At 39.0% G+C, this 23,844-nt stretch overlaps 1 protein-coding gene across 5 annotated transcripts in view; it reads right to left on the reverse strand.

Moving 5' to 3' along the window:
- The window catches only part of LOC127942181 (protein turtle homolog B-like), an 89,752-nt gene extending 70,068 nt beyond the window's left edge, over nt 1-19,684 (reverse strand). For all 5 annotated transcript variants that reach the window (XM_052537825.1, XM_052537822.1, XM_052537824.1 and 2 more), the window contains exon 1: nt 19,391-19,684. In XM_052537825.1, coding sequence (XP_052393785.1) covers nt 19,391-19,454 — 64 coding nt within the window. In that variant the 5' untranslated portion in view covers nt 19,455-19,684. The remainder of the gene's footprint in view (nt 1-19,390) is intronic.
- Between the last annotated feature and the right edge of the window lie 4,160 nt (nt 19,685-23,844).

A 23,844-nucleotide genomic window follows, 5' to 3' on the forward strand; every position in this document is an offset into this window, starting at 1 on the left:
GTTCAACCTTTGCTACAGTAACCATGATATCCAAGCTTATCTTGCACACAGCAAATAAATAGGTAATCAAAACTGATTCATCAAATATAACATTTGCATTAGATAGGATACGAATTCAAGTCTTGCTTCCTGCAGGAGCAAAACTGACCTTGGCTTAAGGTCACTAGCCAATGAAAAGCTGGTATAATGAGTGGATGCAAGAGAGTATGATAGCTTCCTTAAGAGGTGCTTCACAAATGAAACAGTCTGGCTTAATCCAAGCCCAGGTGGACTAAAATTGATTTATTCAGTATGTCATTTTCTTTGTGAGGCACATAACATACAAAAATCTGGGGAATCAAATGACTGACTCACAACTGTGATTAGATATAGTCAGCTGATGCTTCTCCTCTCTCTCTCTCTCTCTCTCTCTCTCTCTCTCTCTCTATCCTTATAATGAGGTGATGATGAGAGCCGGAGTGCCTCCAGCGCGTTCCCATATACCCAAGACTCCCGCTGCACCCACTACCTACTGCAGCAGCGCCTGCTGATTGGCTGCTGGTGACATCACCAGTGAGCAAAACAAGCCTTGCTATGACTTCACTGTTTGCACAACTGAGAGCAACAAGCGGTTAACAAGCTGCTCTCTCTCCTCTCCCCTCCAGATTTACTCCCGTTTACAATGAAAGACACAAGGGATCGAGCCAGTCAAACCACTTGAGCTCAGAGAGAAAAATGATGTCAATTTACAACAGAGAGAACTTGAGCATTCTGTGCGCTAAAAATCCAAGTGATCCATGTTTTTTAATAACAACTTTTTTCGGGCAGAATACAGTTGCATGTGCCCCTTTAAAACAAACAAATATTAAATAAATAAATTGGAATTAAGTTGCCCAATTATTAACATTTGAATTTACATTTATTCATTAGCAGCCAGCTACTTATCCAGATCACTATTTCTGATATCAATGTGTAGTTATTATTAGTAGTAGTAAGTGAAAGGAAAATCAGATAATTTAACTGACTCTCTCGCTTGATCTCGTGCATCAAAATTAACTTATCTTCAAAAGCCATTTTGTAAGTTTGATGGTTGTTATATTTTATTAGATTTTCAACTGCTTTTAAATGAATCAATATAATATAATATAATATAAATTGAAAACCGCCATCAGTAGATGTTGGAAAACTGGTTTTCAGAGTTTTGCCCAAGTACAACAATCTTATCATCAAATTCGCACTAATATACTGTGGAAAAGCACCAATATATAAGTCATACATTAACAATCTAGCAGCATATGAACTTTACAGATCTTGCTCAACATTATAAATGCAGCAGAAGGCTGGAGGCACCGTACTTCTTTTGAAAATCCCACTTAGGAAAGTAGGTCAAAGTAACCCGTAAGTGTTTCGAGATTGTACAGGATTTGATTCAAAACAGTGTGTTTCTCTGAAAACTCTGAATCAACACCCAATAGTCATAATATTGCCATCTATTTCAGCCAGCAACAAAGTCAATATAGCAAGAAAATGTTGAAATCTTATTAAACAAATATCTATATACAGGAAATGTTCCAGTAAGTGTTTTATCATCATTGTGGCAGTTCTTTAAATACACAAAATAAAGGCTACTGGCTATTACAAATATATTTTTTCAATACAATGTCACTACATGAAAAAAATTGGAACATTCAAACAAATATCATTAAATTAACATATTTCACCTGTTCAATTAATATTCATGTTAATCAGTTTTAAAACACTGTTTTTTTTTTGTTTGTTTTTTTTTAAAGTTTGTTGTGCTTAAAAAAACGAATCAAGCATCTGTGTTAGCATCCATCAAGCATCTGACTATTTCAGAAGTCTTGTCAGATTGTTGTGTAACTAATGAGTGGTGATGAGAGTTTCTGATTTGCAGAGTAAAAATCACACGCAGCAAATAAACAGGATGGATCCTGACTTTGCAATTACAGCTGAATGAGCTCACTGTCTGACAGAACAACCCGATGACAAGTTAAAATGGTCTGTGTATGACTTGGGAAGAAAAGAAAAAGGTGTAAAGACTGCAAATGGGCAAATCCAAAGAAAAAGAATAAAAACTCAGCTGTACAGTGCAAATTAAATGACATTACCTCCTCTTGGTGAACAATAGGCTGTAGCTTCCCCATTCATCTGTATCAGAGGATTCTGACAAGGCTGATAAAAAAACTACATATCATGGTGGCTTTGAACACTAATGATGCTCTAATGGAAGGGAAGGACTTGACCTAGTTTGGCTGGATCACACTACCCCTGCCATTGATCACTCACAGAGTTCACACAAAACCCTCAGAGGCTCAGTCTCTCTGTTGTCAAACTGCCCAAGCTGAGTCCCGACCAGCTCTTGACTCTTCCAGCAGAGCCGCGTTCTGATTTCAGGTGACTTACAACAATCTTATGATTACAGTTTGGGAAGAATACAGAGGATTTTGAGCTAATTAGTTAATGATTCCTGGATATCGTTAATGTTACAGTTTCATTCAAATGTTGATAATTAGATTATTTCATTCTACTGCGTATGCAGACCATAGATAACTGAAATTCTCTCTCCTTCATAACAATTAACTGAAAACTATATTTATTGATAAGACTACATACAATGGATGCTATAAGAAGACCCAAAAAGAATCTGCACTTATTTTGTAATGTCTTTTATGCTTATCGTGAAGGAAATATTTGGACAGAGTTAAATGAATAGTTTACCAAAATATGTTCATTTTGAATCATTGTGTGATCAGTTGTTCAGAAGTACTCATTTAGTAATCAGACTGATTCAGCTCTCAAGTTCAAATCACTGATTCAATTGGAATGGAAACAATTATCATTGAAAAATGACTTCAATTTTGATATGTTTCTAACAATAAGCTATCATATACCTTAGTATGTAGATTTAACTACTAATATCATAATACTTCAGTTGTGCGCTTAGCTGAGTGCATTTCAGGGTCTGCTCTCCCCTCTCTGCAGGACATCTACCTCAAACGCTGCAGAAGTAGAGCTGCAAAAATCATCAAAGACTCCACCCACCCCAGTAATCATATTTTCACTTTGCTGCCATCTGGTAAGCGCTTCCGTTGCCTGATGGCAAAAACTGAGAGACTCAGGAGGAGTTTCTTCCCCCAGGCCGTCAGGCTCTTAAACTCTAAACCAGCTTCTTAACATCCTCATGCCTCCACTTAATGTTCACTTTATCTTTTTACTATATTCACTACCTCACATAGACACACTGACAGTGTCGCCCTGTTTTGCACATCTGCTTCTTGTACATTCCTGGGTATCTTAATATTTAAGACTACAGTAAAATGCATATATGCACATTGTACATCCCTGTACATCTTAATATTTAAGACTACAGTTTACACTCATGCACATTATTTTACGTTCTATATTTAATTCTACAATATACATTTTTTATATTTTATTCTTATTTTTTACTTTTATTTCATTCTTACATAGCTTTATTTATGTATATTTTAATCTGTGTTGTTTTCTTTAATAATTGCACTGTCCATGGAGCGGACCTGACTCACATTTCACTGCTGGTTATATATGCTATATAGTGAAAGTGAAAGTGAAAGTGAAGTGACATTCAGCCAAGTATGGTGACCCATACTCAGAATTTGTGCTCTGCATTTAACCCATCCGAAATGCACACACACACAGAGCAGTGAACACACACACACTGTGAACACACACCCGGAGCAGTGGGCAGCCATTTATGCTGCGGCGCCCGGGGAGCAGTTGGGGGTTCGATGCCTTGCTCAAGGGCACCTAAGTCGTAGTATTGAAGGTGGAGAGAGAACTATTCATGCACTACCCCCACCCACAATTCCGTCCGGCCCGAGACTAGAACTCACAACCCTTCGATTGGGAGTGCAACCCTCTAACCATTAGGCCACGGCTTCCCCACAATATATAATTTTGTATGTGACGAATAAAAATCTTGAATCTTGAATTCAAACGATTGGGGTCAGAACGATTTTATTTTTATTAACTAATACATTAATTCAGCAGGGAGGCATTAAATTTTACATAAATGCTGTTCTATTCATCAATACATCTGGAAAGAAACAGATTTCTACACTGATAATAATAAGAAATCTTTCTTGAGCACCAAGTCAGAATGATTTCTGAAGACTAACAGGAATGGCTTCTGTAAATTCAACTTCACATGAATTCATTTTAAGATATAGTACAAGCCCCAAAATAAATTTTTCTTATTCGTCCTTCTTTAAGGTTTTCAGGTTTAGTTCAACAGGTCTACTTTTAACTTCAGTCATAAGTGCTCATAAGTGTAGCACAACCAGACTACAATTAGTCTATAGTTGAATATCATAAATTACTTAAAAAGCCTAATTGTTTCGTACTTCTAAAAGTATGCTTCCTCAAATTAGCTAGCTATGTTGCTACTGCTCGCTACAGTTTTGTTAACAGCTTGTAGTTTAAAAAAATGACTTAAAAATTGCCACTAGTATAGATAAATCGTAAAGGTTTGGAAGCTACAGTTTTACAGTGCTTTAGAGATACAACACTGTCACAAAGTTGTGATATTGTATGAGAATTCATTATTTCAGAAAGTCCAAGTGGTATTTGACACCAACATAATAACTTTTAAACTTGAATTGTAATCCCATAATAATCCTTTTCATTCTATTCCTCTAAAGTGCCAAGTCATTCCAGAATGATTTGACATTGAGGTACATCCCGGGATCTTATCAGTCTATAGAAAATGTACTGTACATATGAGACCTAGAAAAATAAAAGGCAATATAGTAGTTTGACATACCCATTACTGATATAACATTAATACTTTTTTATTACTTATATTTTAATTTAATTTTAAATAATTAGTACTGAGCAATGAGCAAGGCACCAAACCCCCAACTGCTCCCCTGGCGCCACAGCATTGGCTGCCCACTGCTCCGGGTGTGAGTGTGTGTGTGTGTGTGTGTGTGTGTGTTTGTCCACTTCTCACTGCTGTTTGTGTGGACTTGGATGGGTAAACTGCAGAGCACAAATTATTGTTTGTATACACAGAAACGTCCTTTCCTTCAACTTAAGCATCACAAACCAATTGGAACAAGAGTATCATAAAAATACTTAATTCAGTACTTAATTCTGACAAACGGTTTAATCCATTTTCTTTCATTAGGTTCATGCACTTTTAAGACTGAACGACACAGCACTTTTCATGGTAGACCAGCAAATATTGCTTTATATTCCCTAACACATTTGCTTCTTTTTTAATATTATTCGATTCAAAATGATTACATTGTATATACAGTAATGCCTAAGACTATGTTTTCTAGAAATTCGGATGGCAGTGAAAAGTCTGAAGAAAATCAAAACAAATTACTAGAAATTACTTTGGCAAATCTCATCTGCATTTGACCTGCAATGATAACTCCAGACTATGGCTCAGCTTGTAGAAATGCTAACCTACCATTAAAAAAAAACAATGCTAAACACTTAACACTTAAAATGCAATGATGGAAAATCACTTAATTGGATGTTTTTCATCCCTCCAGCACAGTGCTCTGAAAGAGAAGGAAATGGAGAATATAATTAATATAGTGTTCATACAATGTTCAACGCAGGGGCACAATCACTTTTTCAGACTGGCTGGTGGCTTTTTCAACAGTGAAGAAGAAACACAGGAGACAAAAAAGATGATAAGATAGATAAGAAAGTGTAAAAATGCTCTAAACCTGAACCATCTGTGGGGCGTAAACTGATCATATGTCAACACAACTGATTGTGTTGGAAAGTTTTTGGTGTCTTTTTCTGTTTTTGAGTCATTTTTGTTCCATTTAGGGACAATGCATGAAGTAGATTAGCACATCAATAAGTAGGACCTTGATTTCACTGAAGCACTAAACATGTACAAAACCGACGTGTGTTTAATGTGAAGGGTGTCTTGAAGGTGAATCGCTGGCTGTGTGGTCAAGAAACCTGATCTTCTGAAATCTCAGAATGAGCTAAAGAGGGCTGAAATCCTGCACTGAAAAATACCATATAAATCTTGTTAAGTAAAAAAAATATTCCCTTGTATTTTTGATGTGTCAACTGTTAGACGCATCTCATTTCTCGTTTCACTGCCAGTTCTCTTTTCAATATCCCACAGTTGTTGTGAGCGTGCGTTGTCAGGGCGGCAGAGGTTAATCTATCCTCCAGAGAGATGCCACATGATTAAGATCCAGCTCCACAAACTCCTCTGAGTATAGTCTGATTTCCTCCCCAACTCTCACAGGCAGCGTTCACTCCTCCTTTAGGCATGTGTGTGTAAATGACTCTGTAGTAATGACGTTAGAGGCTGACTCAATAACAGGCCAGGCAGAAACAGAAACAAAATATTGGTTTCCACTAATGAGGTCTTAAAGCTTTAAAAAAGCTTTAAGCACTTGTGAAATTCCATTAAGCTAAACTGGGCTCATTTGCCAGCAAATACAGCAAATCTTACAATGGTGGGTGCACTGTAATATACTGTATCAGATTTTGCACATATCCAGGCATCTATGGCAGACACCAGCTGCTAATCCTATATTTTTGGGGAAATGTTGACTGTATTCAATCCTCTTAGTCAGCAACTTTTCATGCTGAAGAGTCAGTGATTAATCTGCAGCCTTCCAGCGTCAATGTTAGGGGCAGTCGTGGCCTAATGGATAGAGAGCAAGACTAGTAAACCGAGGTTTGTGGGTACAAGTCTCAAGCTCAAGTGAGACCCTTGATCAACACCTTGGGTGCTGCATCATTGGCTGCCCACTGCTCTGGGTGTGTGTGCACTTGGATGGGTTAAATACAGAGCACAAGTATTCCGAGCATGGGATGTCATATGCCGCGTGTCACTTTACTTTCACTTTCTACAACTGAAACAGCAGATCCAAAATAATTTACTGGAAAATCTCTGCACATTAATGATTACACATGCTCTTTGTAGGAAATATGGGAGTGAAAGATTAGTGGTTTCAAAACCTTAATAGGCAGTTACTTTCTGTAACATCCAAATTGTCAGGGTATCTCATAAATGATCTTTACCAAATGCTCTAATACAGAGGCAGAACTCAAAAATTGCACTTTGCATGGGAAACTCCAATTTGATCACTGATTTTAAAGGGGTTTGAAATTAGCATGTCAGTATGCTAACAACACGATACTCTAATACTTTTCAATATTCAACTATGTTTACATATAATGAGCATTTATCTCATCTTTTTCACTGATCATAATGCATTTTTGAATCGTTTTCACCATGAAGAATAATATATTTGCCAAAATGAGGTATTCTAGTGTAATTAAGATGTCTTCCAGAGGGAATAATTGTCTCTCAAGGTGTAATGGCTGTAAATTGTACTTTGTTTCTTTTTGAAAAGTTAAAATGAAGAGTTAAAATGTCCAATAAATAAAACTTCTTAAAACAAATGTTTTGCATATTTGAGTGGATTTAATAAAGAGGCGTAAAGTATCCAAATCCCAAGATGTATTTCTCAATGGTGTGCACTAAGAAAAAAGAGGGAAAACTATACAGTACTTCTGGGATGGGATGATTAAAACCTATTATCTCCTGAAACCTGCACATGCTAACACATGCACCATGCTTTTAACCAGAAAATGTCGATGACATACAAATGCTCATTTAAAAAAAAAGTACAAGGCATTTTCTTGTACTTTTCTCTTTACACATTTTTACTCAAAAAAGCAGTGCTAGTCAATACAGCAATTCCCGGGATCACCTTTCAAAAAAACAGGTCATTGATCTTATCGAATACCAAAATAACTGAGACAAAAAAATTAACTGTATCTAAATATATTCCCAAACACATGCACATTTGGATTAGCAATGGCAGAAGACACCTACGATGCTCAGCAATGGCTAGCATTATATAAGCAGCAATTGAATTCTCTGGCAATATATCTCTCTATTTCTATCTGACAGCAATTCCCTGTTTACCTCCCCTTCACCTTTTCACTGTGTGCACCTAGTATGCTTTCTGCATGCTTTAGTTCATTCCACTGCACTCTGGAGAACAAGACAGCCCAGAAAACATGCTAACAGTAGCAAACTAGCTCAGCAAACTGTTTTCATTTGTTACAGCAACTGGCTAAACAGTCAGTAAGCTGTTTCCAGACAAAATTGTTTGTTGGTGCAATGAAAGTAGCAGTTTTGGACAGATGCACGTCTCAGCTTAGACCAGCTTGAATTTCCATGCTGCTAGTTTAGTGCTGGTCTATCTGGTGGGATAATGCTCATCTGCACTGTTCAACAGACATTAGCAATGCAGAAATGTGTCTGTTCCACACACAGAACACATGGTCTTTTCTTCTCCCAAAAACAGGGGCTAAAAGATGGCTTGGTATCAATCTGTCAGAAAATCACACTTTGTACACAGCAAGATGGCACAGCGAATGTCTCCTGACAACATTCTCCCATCTGGCTCTGCAGCACTGTGAAGAAGCAGTACCCTAGTCTAGTAAGTCTGCTGATCTGCTCTTAAATCAGCCAGTTTAATGGCTACATGTCACGCTGTCTAGTCTCTGTTTCCTTGGGTGTCCACTAGTGGGCTCACTTCCCCTTAGGCACTTCACCGTAGGCACTAGAATTCCTCTAGTCTTGTCCTGTCATCACAGTAATTGCACTCCTGCTAATTTCACCAGGTACAGTCACTTTATCGTCATTAGCCTCCCTATAAATACCAGTCTTTTCCTGTTGTTTAGATGTAGTCCTTACCCTTCGAGTATCCAGCCTTCTCGTCCCCCGAGATTCTTCCTGGTCTGCTCATCCTCCGAGTCCTCTCGTTTCCCGAGTTCATTTTCCTGTCCCTTTCCTTTGTTTGTTTATTTTGGACTGTCTTTTTGGTTTTGACCTTGGCTTGTGTTGACTACTATTTGGATTATCCCTTAATAAAGACATCTACGATTGGATCTCTCTCTCTCCCTGTGTCTCTCTGGGTCACGATCGTTACACTACATTAAAGGAACATGCCAAAAACAAACTAAGCTTAATCAAAAGCATTTGTGGCATTATGTTAATACCACTTCTCCTTCCAGTTCTCTTTAAAAAAAAGTTGGTTCTTACATCGGAAGTGAATAGGACGAAACTGTCATTCAATACTCACTGTGTCGGCAGTATAGCCATAAATGTGAAAAATTGTTCACTCACCTTTTCTGTTCAATGTTATATCAAATTTTACAACTTTGTTGACAATATAATGCATAAACCTAAAAAGAATTTCTGCTTTTAAATGTCATAAAAAATTATGGATGTAATTATTCACTCAGCTCACGATATAATTCAATTCACGATACTGATTTCAAGATTCATTTTTCTCACAATTTTTTTAAGCAAAATTAGATTTAAGACAAATAATAAATGAAAAGGTGTCCTTTTATTATTGCTTGGACAAAATGCTGCACATTTCTTTGTGAAACAGATATATGTCAAATAACGAAACTAAATTGAAATTTTAAAATAAATCTAATCAAATAAATAAGACAAAAAATGTTGTCATCATAAACAAAGGCTTTGCCTGTGCTCTTTCTATTATAGACAACCACTGCATTTGAATCACAGTACAAACAAAGATGCTGAATACATGTGTTACGTTTATGAACTTTATTTCCTTATTTGGTCTTCCTGTTTTGTTAATTGACTGATCCCCACCTGTCTTCAGCTCCCTGATTACCTCCTGTGTTCTCAAATACCCTGCCTGTTCAGTTCTTCGTCGTCCGTGATTATTGTAACCTAACCTAATGTGATGTAAATTCAGTTGATGTTATAATGATGTTAATGGGTTGTATATAGTCTGTAATCTCCTTCAATGTTCAGTAAACTCCTCATTTGATCAAGACCCTTCTCGAGCACTTTATTCCTACACCAGTTAATACCCAACTGTAACAGGATCACGGACCAAAAGAGTTTAGTTAGCTGCGTTTTTCTTTCTTTTTGGTTTTTGCTCTCATCCCTCTCCCGGAATGGCGATTCCAGCATTCCAACTCCTATGCCTGGAGCAACTGGACTGTTCGCTGGAGGACCATACCAGGGACTTTCTTGATCTGGCGTGCCTTACCCACTTCCCCGACTGCTCGCTCTCTAATTTCTATTACACCGGCCTGAGCGAGCGGCGTAAAGCACGCCTACCAGCGAAACGGTCCCCGAGAGGATTTCGCCGTCTTCGTGGAGTGGGTGCTCAAGAAAAATGGATCCACATTTACCATCTGCACCGCCGAAGAGGATATCTCCAGCCCCACTCCCGAACCATGCCATCACGCAGCATGGAGCCAGAGCCCACCGCGGCCGAAGAGCCCAAGCCTTTCGCCGAATGGTAGCAGGACCATGAGAGCGCGACTGGCCAGGTGTGTGAGCCGGCAACACCGTGCGTCGTGGGAGTTTTAGTGGAGATCGAGGGCGTGGAGGAAAGCCCTGCCACACTTCTACTACTGAGGGTGAGCTGTATTTCGTTTCTGAAAGTTGTATGGAGCAATTTATGGACCTTATGGACTGGTTTATGGAGGTAATTCCTGAATCCCCTGTTTCTACGCTGGTTCCATCCAGCCCTGCATTTCCTGTTTCTCTGCTGGTTCCATCCAGCCCTGATCCTCCTGTATACCCTCTCAGTCTCCCGCTCTCACCTCCTCCAGTCAGTTCATCTGCTCCATTTCCGCTGGTTCCACCCAGCCCTGAATTTTCTGTTTCTCCGCTGGTTCCGTCCAGCCCTGAATTTTCTGTTTCTCTGCTGGTTCCGCCCAGCCCTGAATTTTCTGTTTCTCCGCTGGTTCCACCCAGCATTGAATTTTCTGTATTCCCTCCCAGCCTCCCTCTCCCACTTCCGCTGGTTCAATCCAGCTCCGTATCTCCTGTATCTCTGCTGGCTCTGTACAGCCCTGATCCTCCTGTATTTCCTCCCATCCTCCCTCTCTCATCTTCTCCTAGACCAGCCAGTTCCTCGACCTCACCTCTGCTGGTGCCAGTCAGTCCCGCAGCTCACCCTCAATCCCCACCATCTGGGCACGATGGTTCGCCGCAGGACCTCCAGTCTCCAGCTCCGCCTTGGTGTGTGGATTCCCTGTCTCTGCCTCCAGCCTCTGAGCCCTGGACTCCTCCTCGGTCTTTCGACCCAGCGGCTCCGCCTTGGCTCTTAGCTCCCTCATCTCCACCGTCGCCTGGCATCCCACCTGCTCCACCGGGCTCCCTCGTCCCTCCGGCTCCACCTTGGTCAGTCGTCGACCATCCGCCGCCTCGGGACTCCTCCTTCCCTCTGGTTCCACCTCCATCCTCAGTTAATCCGGCTCTGCAGTGGTCTTCCAGAGCCCTGCCTTCGCCTTGGTCGCCTGAGCCTTCTGGTCCGCCCTCCGGATCCTCGGCTTCACCCTGGCTCTGCGGCTGTGCTGCTCCATCTTGGGCTCCTCACCCACCGGTGCAGTCTCCGTCTGTCGGCCCCCTGGTGTCGTCGGCTCCTTCTCCACCATGGCTCCTCCTGCCGTCGACTCCACTGTGGATCTCCATCCTGGCTTGTCTCCTCCTGCTCCGGGCTCCTCCCTGGCTCCTCCCTGGCTCCTCCCTCCATCCACTCCGCATTGGTTCCTAGCTCCTTGTTCCCTCTTCGCCTGCCCCCTGCCTGCCCAACGCCCGCCTCCAGAACCCCCACCCTCCCTCCGCTGGTATTCCTCTTGCGGTGCGAGGACGCACCGTTCCGGGAGGGGGCGAACTGTTACGTTTATGAACTTTGTTTCCTTATTTGGTCTTCCTGTTGTAGTTTTGTTAATTGATTGATCCCCACCTGTCTCCAGTTCCCTGATTACCTCCTGTGTTCTCAAATACCCTGTCTGTTCAGTTCTTCGTCCGTGATTATTGTAACCTAACCTAATGTGATGTGAGTTCAGTTGATGTTATAATGGTGTTAATGTGTTGTATATAGTCTGTAATCTCCATCGATGTTCAGTAAACTCCTCATTTGATCAAGACCCTCCTCGAGCACTTTATTCCTACACCAGCAAATACCCAACTGTAACAACATGCAGCATGAGCAGTTTTAAAAAAAAATCAAAATTATATAATTAGAAATTTCAAAATAAAAACCGAATGCTCTGACTTTTTGTGAAACTATGATACAGTACATAAAATCCTACCCCAACTGTACTGCGATTTGTTTAGCATCTCAAGCGATTTGAATCGTCACATGTTTGTATCGATTTTCATCTGGCTCGTGGTGAATCGTTACATCCCTAACTTCCACTGTAAGTACTTCATCATAATGTAACCTTACTTTAAAAAATAATAATAATAATAAATGATATAATATTAAACATGGAACTAAAACCCAAGGCATATGTTACTTTGGGTTTTATGTGTATGATAGGGTATGCGTTAACGCTTGCAAGGCAAAATACTGTCATCGGCATAATGTGCACATTTAGTAGCCTTTATGCTTAGCCTGCATATGCAAGTTTTTCATTAATTAGTTTGTCCACAAGGTGGCTACTAACCCAACCTGCTGTTTCACAGATGAAAAAGAAACAATGAGACGCGCACACTGATGAGAGCTTGTGTGAGGTGAAGATATTAAAAGAAATTTTGACGCACACAAAACATTTTCCGCAAACACTAGAGAAGAATGAATATTTCTTCTGTGCATGTGTCGAGCACCCGTGTTAGTTGGGGTGTGTTTGATACTGTATGTGAACACCTTTCCTTTTAAACTCCCTTTATAAGTAGACTGTGGGACTGACCTCCCGCACCACTCTGTAAAAGCAAGATGGTGGACCACAGTACGGAGCTTTCTACTAAATGCCAACTTCCACAGAAAAACATGTTATTCTGTAAAAAAAGAAAAGAAAACAAGGCCTTTGACAAAGAGAGGAATATAAGACCAGAATAAACATTGGTCTGGCTTTCCTGAGATGAAGAGCCCTTTGAGCTGCTAAAGGATCCAATTTGACTCATAAATTGTAATGACTACATTATTAACATCTGGACAGTGTTACTATTACAGCATAATGGTTACCAGGTCACTTGACATTGTTAACAAAAGCCGAAGGTCACTTGACATTGTTCACAAAAGCTGAAGGTCACTTGACATTGTTCACAAAAGCCGAGGGTATCTCAATTTCGTTATATATCCTATTTTCTTAATTTGTTGCATGGGGGGGTCAAAGTGCATTTTTCTTTTGGTTTGAGATGTAGTGCTCCCACGTGACATCTAATGGTTGAAAAATCATATATAGTCCCTTTAATTAGTATAATTTTTTCCTTAAAATCTTATTAGTGGTCTGGTTGATTTCTTAGCGAAAGTAGCAGGTGTATGATTGGGGTGGAAGGTTGGATAGTTTGGATTTGAAGGAAAAAAGTTTATAAAATACAGGCGCCATAGCATGAGAAGGAGAAGAGGCAGTTCAGGAGGGCCTGATTCATCACAGTCAGCATCCTGCCTGTGTCACGTCCCGTGCCAGGCTTCTGCCGCAGTACACAGTGAGCAAACACATGGACTCGTGGCGAATGATGAATCTAATTTGAACAGATCTACAGTGCAGCCAGACAGATTGAAAGGGATGGATGCACAGATAGCGATCACTCAGAATTGATTGCCCTCTGAAGGGTGGTAGCGGAGGAGAGAAAAATGAGGGCTGGGGAGAAAAGCGAGAGGGGCGGCAACAGCGAGAAAGAGAGTATCCTGGGAAGAGAGCCTGGGGTACAGTACTGAAGTATCTCATGGCCAGAGTATGAATGTTTAATGGATGTGGTGGAGCCGGGCGGGAGGAGGCAGAGTCCGCTCCATCAATGGACAGCTTGAAAAATGAGATGCAAAGGGAAGCAGTCCAGTAAGGGGGGACAGGGAGAGAGGCGATCAGTACGCTGGCTGGCTGGCTGGCTGGCTGGCTGCCGAGCCCACGCACGTCAGCGGAGTCACACGCTCACACATGCTCTCTACATCTCTGTCAATTCCTTGTGAAGTCCAGCAGCTTTTTCTGACACACACGATACAGCAGGATCTGAGAGCGCACATGTAGTCTGGCATCTCGATGAGGATGGTGTCCTGTATTACACTGTGTCCTTAGCAGACATGAAGTGATAATATTATAGACAGATCTTTTCCATATTTCTCAGATATTTTGTCCTAATCAGCCACGGTTTATGCAGCCTCATGCTGAGTAGCCCAGCCAACACCGAAATCTCATTCTATACTATTTTGACAAAATAAATTAATTACTAAACACTAAAATCAGTCATTTTTTCTAAACACGGTCATCAATGCTAAAAGGGAATTTAGGCATCACTGCATTATAAAGTGCAGTATAAAAAAATAGTTATTATTATTATGAGATTTTCTACAAAGTAAATTTAACAGCGTTATTAAATTATTAGTGTTTTAAAAATTAACTTAAGACTAGGAAATGAGCATTTAATAAAAACCATTAAATATCCAAGTAGCTGATATACAGTAATAAATGTAAAAAATCTCTAAAATTAGCCAACAATACTGATATACTGTCCATACTTAAAATCTTAGCCATCAGTGTACAGACAAAATAAGACTGATTGTTAGTTTAGAATAATATATTACATAATAAATACATTAAGCTGCACCAAATAAAAAAAACGACCGAAATATCACAAACTGCAATTTTATTCCTTTGATGTCTATGCTGATTTTCAGCATCATTACACCAGTCTTCAGTGTCATATGATTGTTCAGAAATCATTATATGTTGATTTGATGCTCAAAATTTTTTTTATATATATATATATATATATATATATATATATATATATATATATATATATATATATATATATATATATATATATTATAATCAATATTGAAAACAATGCTACTTAATATTTTTGAGGTAACTGAAATACATTGTGTTAAATAAAAATAAAAAAATTTCAAAAGAACAGCATATAATTGAAATAAAAATACTTTGTAACATTACGAATGCCTTTACTATTAATTTAATGCATCCTTGCTAAACAAAAGTATGGTGCAAAAATACTTACTGACCCTGTTCTCTTGAACGTAGCATACAAAACCCAACATTTTTCACACTGCACAAAACCCAAATTGACTCCTGTTGTAATCCTAATATTCCACTGACTCAATCTCTGAACCACCAAATAATTCATACCACGTTTCTACCATGTGCTGAATCATGAATCTCCCTCTGCTCCCCCGACGCTGAGTCAGACTAAACACCTCCGCCCAGCATCACTCCTCCATTAGTCAGCAATCTCACCACACTAACGGAGTACCATCTTCCAAGTGTCCTTGAGTGTCATCATTTTCAATCATGCCAATCAAAAAAGGAACATTTCTGTTTGTGAAATCAGGAAGTGTTTCAAGATATCGCTGCATTGCATCATCCACAAACGACACACAAACAAGGTTCTCCATGCACAATGGTCCTCTGAGATGACTAGTGATCCTTCTGCTGTGCTGTAGGCTGTGGCCACATCACAGATGCAGATCTGAACAAGAGCAAAGAGTGTATCGATCAATAGGCCCATGCTCTCAATTCTTTACAGATCAGAGGCTTTCTGTTCAGTGATTTCCACAGTGCTAAAGTAGACGTTAAGCTGTAGCTTTTACTTTAACCAAGAGGCTGCTTTCCACTTACTAAACACACAGTTCATGAAAAAAACCCAGTTCTTCCATTCCCAGGGTGGACGATACATGCATAAAATAACCCAAAGAGAAGGTTAAAAGGTAAACTAGGTTCTTTAAGTGGTGGTGGCAATGTAAAAGTCACATTGGATCATAGTGTCTACCAAATGCATACATGTAAGCTTGATCATTTTACATTACCGTATAAAATCTAGATCTTTGATGACACCCAAATGGAGTCAGTGAGTACCTGACATGTTTTCTCCAACATGGGAGGGGTTTTTCAGCTGTTGATGAGCTTGATTTAGAAACATACTGTTTTACTTCAATGCCAGAGCTAAGTCATGCATAATTAACCAAATTCCACAGGGCTCTTTTGAAGGTATCTATATATGGAACATCTTGTGTTGTCTTGCATGCATCTATCAACAGAGAAAGAGGAAGACTGCATTTGGGGGAGGGGGACCTGAGTCAATGCTGGCCAAAATACCAGCTGATTGACATTTAAGGGTTAGTGACTTTTATGAAATGAGCCATTCGCCCTGGGCCAGCAGTGGCCAGCAGTTACTTTCTATCCACACATCAATTGGATGCAAAATTGCCTTTGGTGAAAAACTGATGCTAGAGCACTCAAGGTTCATGGGGTTTCTACAGGATGTGTGTGGCAAATGATTTCATTGGGGAAGATATTAAGAAAAAAAATCTTAAAAGACCAGGGTTTAAAGATACAGACCTTAGGGTAGCACCATATTTCATTTCTGACAGTAATAAAAACGATGCTGTGAGGGATGGAGATGTACAGTGCTGATTTTTTATAACATACCAATTGTTCAACATAATGTACCATTTGTTTAGGAAGATTCTAACAAACTAACTTTCTTATTCTAACTAAGAAAGACAGAAGCTCAGATAATGGCCAGAATTCATCTTCCTAACAGCTGAATGAGTCTGTGGATAATAGACACATCCAGTTCTGAAAAGCTCTATCCACAAAATTTCTGAATGAGAAAAACTCTTCTATTGCCTCAAGCTTGCCTGCCCCTCTACTTTTCTGTCCTATATAAAGGCAAAAGCCCCCCCCCCCCAAAAAACAAAACAAAAACAAATAAAAAGTAAATGTAAAATAAAGAACTTTTTGTGTTCTAATAGTTGTAACTCCACTTTGTTCTTTGTAGCCCAAAGCATTACCCCTCACTCAGAATCACTGGAGCCAACAAAATGCATTTGGAAATTGGCTGCCTCAGCTGTGCCCTCTGTGGTTCATGTTCTGCAGCTTTCCATACAATCAGTGTAAGTCAGCTGCTTTCAATTCTTTGACTGGAATGCCTGCCATGGATTTGGCTGGATTATAGCTGACATTATAAATCATAATTACAAGACATCAAAAGTATCGGTCAAGAGAGCCAGTGAGTTGATATATAGCAATTTGTGGGTTCTTTTTTTTTTGTAATACCACCAAAACACAGAAACGTCTCTATAAAATCGACCCATCCAATATTGGAAACCCATCCAGATGCGATGACAGGCAGCTTGTTTGTTGTTAATTTTTCCACATGGAAGAGGCCTACACTCTTATCATTCCACTAGGATGAGGGTCAAGCCATCACAGCCTGAAGATGAAGGAGAAGTAATGACTGTTGGAAAGGACATCCAGTGCTATCCAACACTGCTTAAAAAGACCTGTCAGGTCCCCCCCCAGGCCATCCTCCACCAGGCTTTCCATGAATCATAGACTCCGATACAAAAATTGAGAGCAAGCATTCTTTACATTCTCCATTTCCAGCGGGCAGCTATATCAACAATGCAAGGGTTAAGAACGTGGCAGATTCTAGTCTGCTAGCAGGTGCTAATTGCTAAAACAAATCACAATCATTTCCCATGTATCCACATCAGCTCAAATAACATCCTGTCTGTTCAAATCAAGGAGTAGCTGGTTAACATGGCCTGTTAGCAGTTTCTGGTATATGCTGTAACTATAGCATTGTGGAGAATAAAAGGTAATTTTCCAAAAATATAATATAATATAATATAATATAATATAATATAATATAATATAATATAATATAATATAATATAATATAATATAATATAATAATGTGGAAAATGTCAAAGAAGTTTGGGGTCAATAAGTTTTTTATGAAATTGATGAACATGAACAGGAATGTGATCTGATCTCTCCTGGTATTATAAACCTCATTGGTGCATCTAGATAAATTTAGATAAAAATAACATCTTGAGCACCTGCCAAAATGACAACTGAACAGACATGTTGATTTGGCAAAACAAGTTTAAAGGGGACAGCTGTTAGGCACAATCTCTTATCATGAGGGAAGATGGCCTGCTCCTGAATTGGACTGCTGGAGGTCTCAACAAGTTCAGCGAGGTCAGCTAGTATTGAGCCTCGAGGGCCTACCCGGAGCAATACATCAGCTCATGGCTCTCCTTCTCCTGCCTCCAAGTTTAGATAGAGCAACAAAGTAGAGATCTGGCACCTGGCCAGGTTTGTAGCTGGTGATTGCGGGCCTGTTTGCCAGCTGACAGCTTGAGACGGGAGTGTGAGGGCAGGGAGAGAGCTGCATTGGGGCTGGGGTAGTTCAGCATGACTCTTGGCTCACAGGAGGGAGACACTGATCGTATGTGGCAAAGTGCACAGTCAGAACAGCAAGGTGAAAGATGTCTCACTGTCACATAAAGTGAATGACACAGCTCAAGTTTAGCAAGGTAAGATAATCACGTTATGCTTTATATACATAAAATTAGGGTTAAATATCACCTACGTCTACAACCATAAATTGAAACTGGTATAATGGCCCTATCAACGTGGGAAATGCATAACTATTCAAAGTTTTTTCATGCTATGAAAAAGTTCTCACGTGACCCAAGATTGGATTCTCCTCACTATACGTTAGCAGCCCTCTTGTGGACAAACTGTAAAACGCAGGGCTATGTGAGTCCATGAACCCAACATCTGAAATAAAGACACACCACTTATTTCAACTGGTCTGAAGGTCGATCAGATGCACAGAACACATTTTGGATTACAATTATGAGGGCTCCTTTTAAGTTCTCTTGTGAGAACTAGGCTAAAGCCATCTGCGAGGTCTAATATATTCAAAAATGAATAACTAATACAGCATTCAGCCAAAAAAACTGATCTAATAAAACACTATTGAGCAGTTATACATAACAGTATCACCATTATGTGTACTTAAAGGTCCACATGTATATTCTCAGAATTTAAATTTTTATTTCACCTGAAAATGACCTTTTACTCAATCTCATAAGGGTTGCAAACCATGAAAGGACATGCTAGAAAAAATTACAGACTCAGTTACCACAAATATCCAATGGTACCATCTCTTTTTTGGTGGGTAAATCATGACAAAATGTTCACTTTGTGGAGATCACACCCTTTAATTTGACAGAACCTACTTAATATGAAGTAAATAACCCAAAAGTTGCTAATGGGATTGAAGAACAGGTGAAAATGGATGGAATAAAAAAGCACCAGCTCAAACCCTTTAGTTTTGCAAGACCAGATTATTTGAAAACAAGCACTTCAACAGAAATGTCACTAACCAATGACACAGCAATATTATTTATGAATATAGAGAAATATATAATCCAAAATAATTAGACAAAAAAAAAAAAACAGAACTGCTATCTTTTTAACTTTAAAATATTCAATATATATATATAAATTAAAGATTAAATATTAACTAGTGAAAAAAAACTTATCAAACTTAAGGCTGTATATAATAAATTGCACTTCAACTCACCTTGAGCAGCTGTTCCTCTGGTGCTGAATACACTTGCTATCAAAGTGGCCACATACCAAATCATAGTACTATTGCCAACCAGAGAGAAACCTTATCATATCTCAAAGTGCCCCTTTCAATAAATCATTCTTAGCCGAGCTCCTGGACGTTAGACACACTGTCAGCTGCTGATACCCTTTTATTCATGCCTTGCATACTTTTCTCCGACGGTTCCCTTCATTCTTTCCCTCCCCTTCTTTCCTTTCGCATCCTCTCTCGATGAAATAGAGCACCTGCACCAGCGCACGGCAGCCAGACGCGGCTTGATAGCACTGTCAGCGTGAAACCAACCGTGACAATTTAGCTGTTAGCTCCGCCTCCGCTCGAATTTCATTGGCATGTGGGGGAGGCGTCGGGGCGGGGATTGGTCGCCTCCCCGTCGCTCTCCATGTAAAAACGGAGAGCACCCGCGTTTCAAGGTGAGTTGGAGCGTGAAGTAACGTCGGATCCGCAGTATCATGCGCAAAAGCAAAGTCGTGTAAGCAGCCTTTCGGATGTCCAACGTAGGCACAAGGCTTCGCGTGTTGTGAAAGTTAAAGGCGCGGAGGGGTGGAAGACGTCACACTTTCATGTGTGGGGGGGAAATCCTCAACCTGTCCTTTATGCGTCATTCCCATTTCATGCCATCAGTTGCAATGCGCGCGTTGTATTGAGATGTGAATCTAGAGTCACACTGAATTCTCTGGTAGTAGTGATGTCACTTGTTAGTGACCTCATGGCTAAACCCAATTTCCAGCTCTAAACTATTTCTAAGGAGGCAAGTAAATAAAGCATTTTAATGATATGATACTGTAAAACTTTTGGATAGTGGATAGTTAGTACCTAACTTTACTGTAGGTAATTTGTTTTGCAGTGCACCTAAATAAATAAATAGTTTCATAGAAGGAATTGTGCCCTCAGTGAGTGCAATATATTTTTATATGATTTAGATAAAGAATACAACATTAACATTTTAAATGTATAAAAATACTACCCCCAAAATTACAATTCTGTCATTTGTTTTTCCTGGGGTAATTCCTAACCCACATGTTGTTGGTTTTTATTCAGTTGGGAAAAAAGGAGAACTTTTAAAGAATCTTAACAGAGCTCTTTTCCATACAGTGATAGCTCATAATGTCCAAACTGAAAAATGATTTCCAAACTTTAAATATTGACTGATAATTCAAAATGTTTTCTGTCACCTGTTTTCTGAAAAGTTATCTTGTCCATTGCATTTCCCTAATTTAGAAAATGCTAAAAGGGAACAGCTGTGGTGCTAAAGAGAGAAAATAGTTTTACTATTACAAAATAGACAGATTGAGACATTTGTGGAGATAAAAGAAAGATTTGAAGTGTTTTTTTTTTTTTAAAGATTTTATGGGATATTGTTAATTTAACCGGGTGAACAGATTGCGTGACCACAGTGCCGTTACCTTTTTCATGTTACGAAAGCAGATTCAAAGAGAAGGCCAAAAACTGACAACCCATCCCTTTAACTATGGTTAAAAATACTAGTAGGTACTTGACTTTTTACCCAAATTTTTACTAATTTACCCCAGTCTAACCTTTTCTGTCAAAGTAATGGGTAACGGTTATTTGTAGCACGGTCTTTGCTTGTGACATCTGAAAAAATAACAGAATTTTCCATTAAAGCGCTTTCTTTTTGTTTACATTACTGTATCTAATAATTTTAACTGTTGCATCTCTCACATATCAGAATTTTAGGCAGTTTTCAGTCCAAATAAAATATGTTTAAAAATCAAATTTCCAGGAATTCAGAGGTGTTAAATAATTACTGTGTACAGCAGCATAATGTTTAAGACATGCTGTGTTCTTTGCTAAACATCCACAAATCAACCCAATAGGAGACAGCTGTAAATTCAAATGTAACTTCTTGCTTCCAATTTAAAGGGAATAATCTGCTATACAGTCCATTTGAGCAATGTTTTTATAGCAATTCTGGTTTTCTGCCATTGCTTAGACCTTAACACGTCCATCCACTTCTGCAGAGAGTTTAAAGCAGCTTTGACTGACAGTTCTCAACCAGTGTCTTCAATGGTTTTTTACTACAGACTCGTAAACTTCATGACAAGAAACTTACAAATAATACAAATCTTAAAAGCTATAGGTTGAACTAATGAATCTTGCACTAATTTACAAAACGTTTTGACTTTCTAATGCAGTTTGATAAGCTTTATCAAATGAATAATGTTCTATTCAGAATAGAATAACAGGATTTATTGATTAGACCATTAATACCATAGTGCTATTATTATAAAGACAAACTCTTTAAAATCCTCCTGAAATGCCCTTTCAGACTGTATTTAGCCGATGAGTGTACTGTCCTTTTCCACTCTGTGTATAAACCCACATTCAATGACACACACACTGTTCAGAGGCAACTTTAAAAAAAAACACTTGGAGGCTTTATGAATTATTGTAACCTCTCACTTATCTGTCTCAGTATGTATATGTATTACCAAGTTTCATGCTACCCACTCACCCTTATGAGTTATTAACCTGCTTGTGCATACAGCCAATTTGTAGGTAGTTGTACTGGTAGTTATATATACATTACTTCACAGAAAGAAGTGCTTGTTTTCCCTCAGGTACAAAGATAAAGATGTGCAAGAAATACACATCTGTTGGGTTTGACACCAGCTGCGTAACCTGAACTGAAAATAACAGACAGGCATCAAAATGCTCTCAATTTAAATAACCAATTTAGAGCTGAAGGGCAGATAAAGATATTCAGCTAAGCCCTACAACTCACCTTTACATAGGACATTATTATGTTGTTAAGGAAACCATGCATAATGCTGTAATGAGACAGGGAATTGTTTTTTTATTTTATATTTATTTTTTGTTAAATATGTACTATGTATTTTTTTCTTGATTTGGTTTATTTCACAAGTGTACACATTCAGTGATTATCAAGATAAAGTAGGGCAATTAGCATTATTCAATGCTGATTCATTAGGATATTTCAGTTTTTCAAATATTATGTCTATTTTGCTTGCATACCAAAATGATACAGACTATTTTAAACCAAAACTTGTTGTTTGAAGCAATTCATAAAAAAAAAAAAAAAAATCAGCTCATAAGAGTCATTTGTTCATGAATTGAGTTACATTTGGCATGTTTGGTACTTTTTGGCATGGAAAAAGGACAAATCAGGATTTTTTTTTTATTAGTATTATTTATTTATATATATATATATATATATATATATATATATATATATATATATTAGGGGTGTAACGGTTCACAAAATTCACGGTTCGGTTCGATACGATACACTGATGTCACGGTTCGGTTCGGTTCGATACGTTTTAGATACAGCAATATGTAAAAACATCTCAACTTTTCAGAATGCCGCAAGCGCACCGCGGGTCATGTGACAAGAACTAACCAATCAGCTTCATCCTTTCCCGTAACAACGTTGAGAGCTCAGCCAAGATGAAGGATCAGCTGATCATAGTTGTATATGGATTGCAATTTTGAAATAAATTTAGTAGCAGAGCTACTGCAAGCGATTTTTAGAGCTGCAAATCCATTTATCCTTCGCTGAAATTTCTGCGTCTCATGGAGAGAGCACGTCATTGTTGCTTAGCAAAGACAGACGCCTCATGAGCGCTTCTGCCCAAGCGCTTTGGAAAGGAGGAGAAAGACGCGCTTAGCGTTTTCCATGCGTTTTTAGGCACGATGGCGCTCGCTCACTCAGCACGCGCTGAAGGCTCGTTGCAAAATGTCGAATGCCTTTAACAGACCAGAAATATAAGATCCTAAAATAACCAACAGGTCTGGTGTTTGGGTTGGATTCCCTGTAAGCTATAGTTTCTAAATGCTGCAGGGATAGTTTGCTGCGTGCATGTTTCTCCTTTTTTTCGTCTTTTCCCAGATAGTACTGACGCATATATCCCAGATATTCCCGCTGGTGTTTTTTTTTTTTTTTTTTTTATTCCCGCTGGTGTACCCTGTCATGTTGCAGATGCGACATACCGTTGTTTTTTTATCCACCACTCTCTTGCCATCATCATTATAGCTTAAAGGGAATCCAAAGTGCACCCAAACACCAGACCTGTTGGTTATTGGAGGATCTTCTCATTTCTAGTCTGTTAAACGCATTGGCTATTTTGCAACGAGCCTTCAGCGCGTACTGAGTGAGCGAGCGCCTGCTGAGTAGCCTAACATAAACATATAAGATGGTGTTTTTTTCTTCTTCGGGAGTGTCAGGGGCGTTGCCTGTTACGTTGTTTGGGTTATTGGGCTACCTTGTTGAACGCATATCATTATATTTCTCTCTCTCTCTTTTTTTTTTTTTTTCAAATATAATTAATTACTCCAACGAACCGTTCGATACGAATACGCGTATCGTTACACCCCTAATACAGTATTGTTCAAAATAATAGCAGTACAATGTGACTAACCAGAAT

This window comes from Carassius gibelio, chromosome A21 (assembly GCF_023724105.1).
Source record: "Carassius gibelio isolate Cgi1373 ecotype wild population from Czech Republic chromosome A21, carGib1.2-hapl.c, whole genome shotgun sequence".
NCBI lineage: Eukaryota > Metazoa > Chordata > Actinopteri > Cypriniformes > Cyprinidae > Carassius > Carassius gibelio.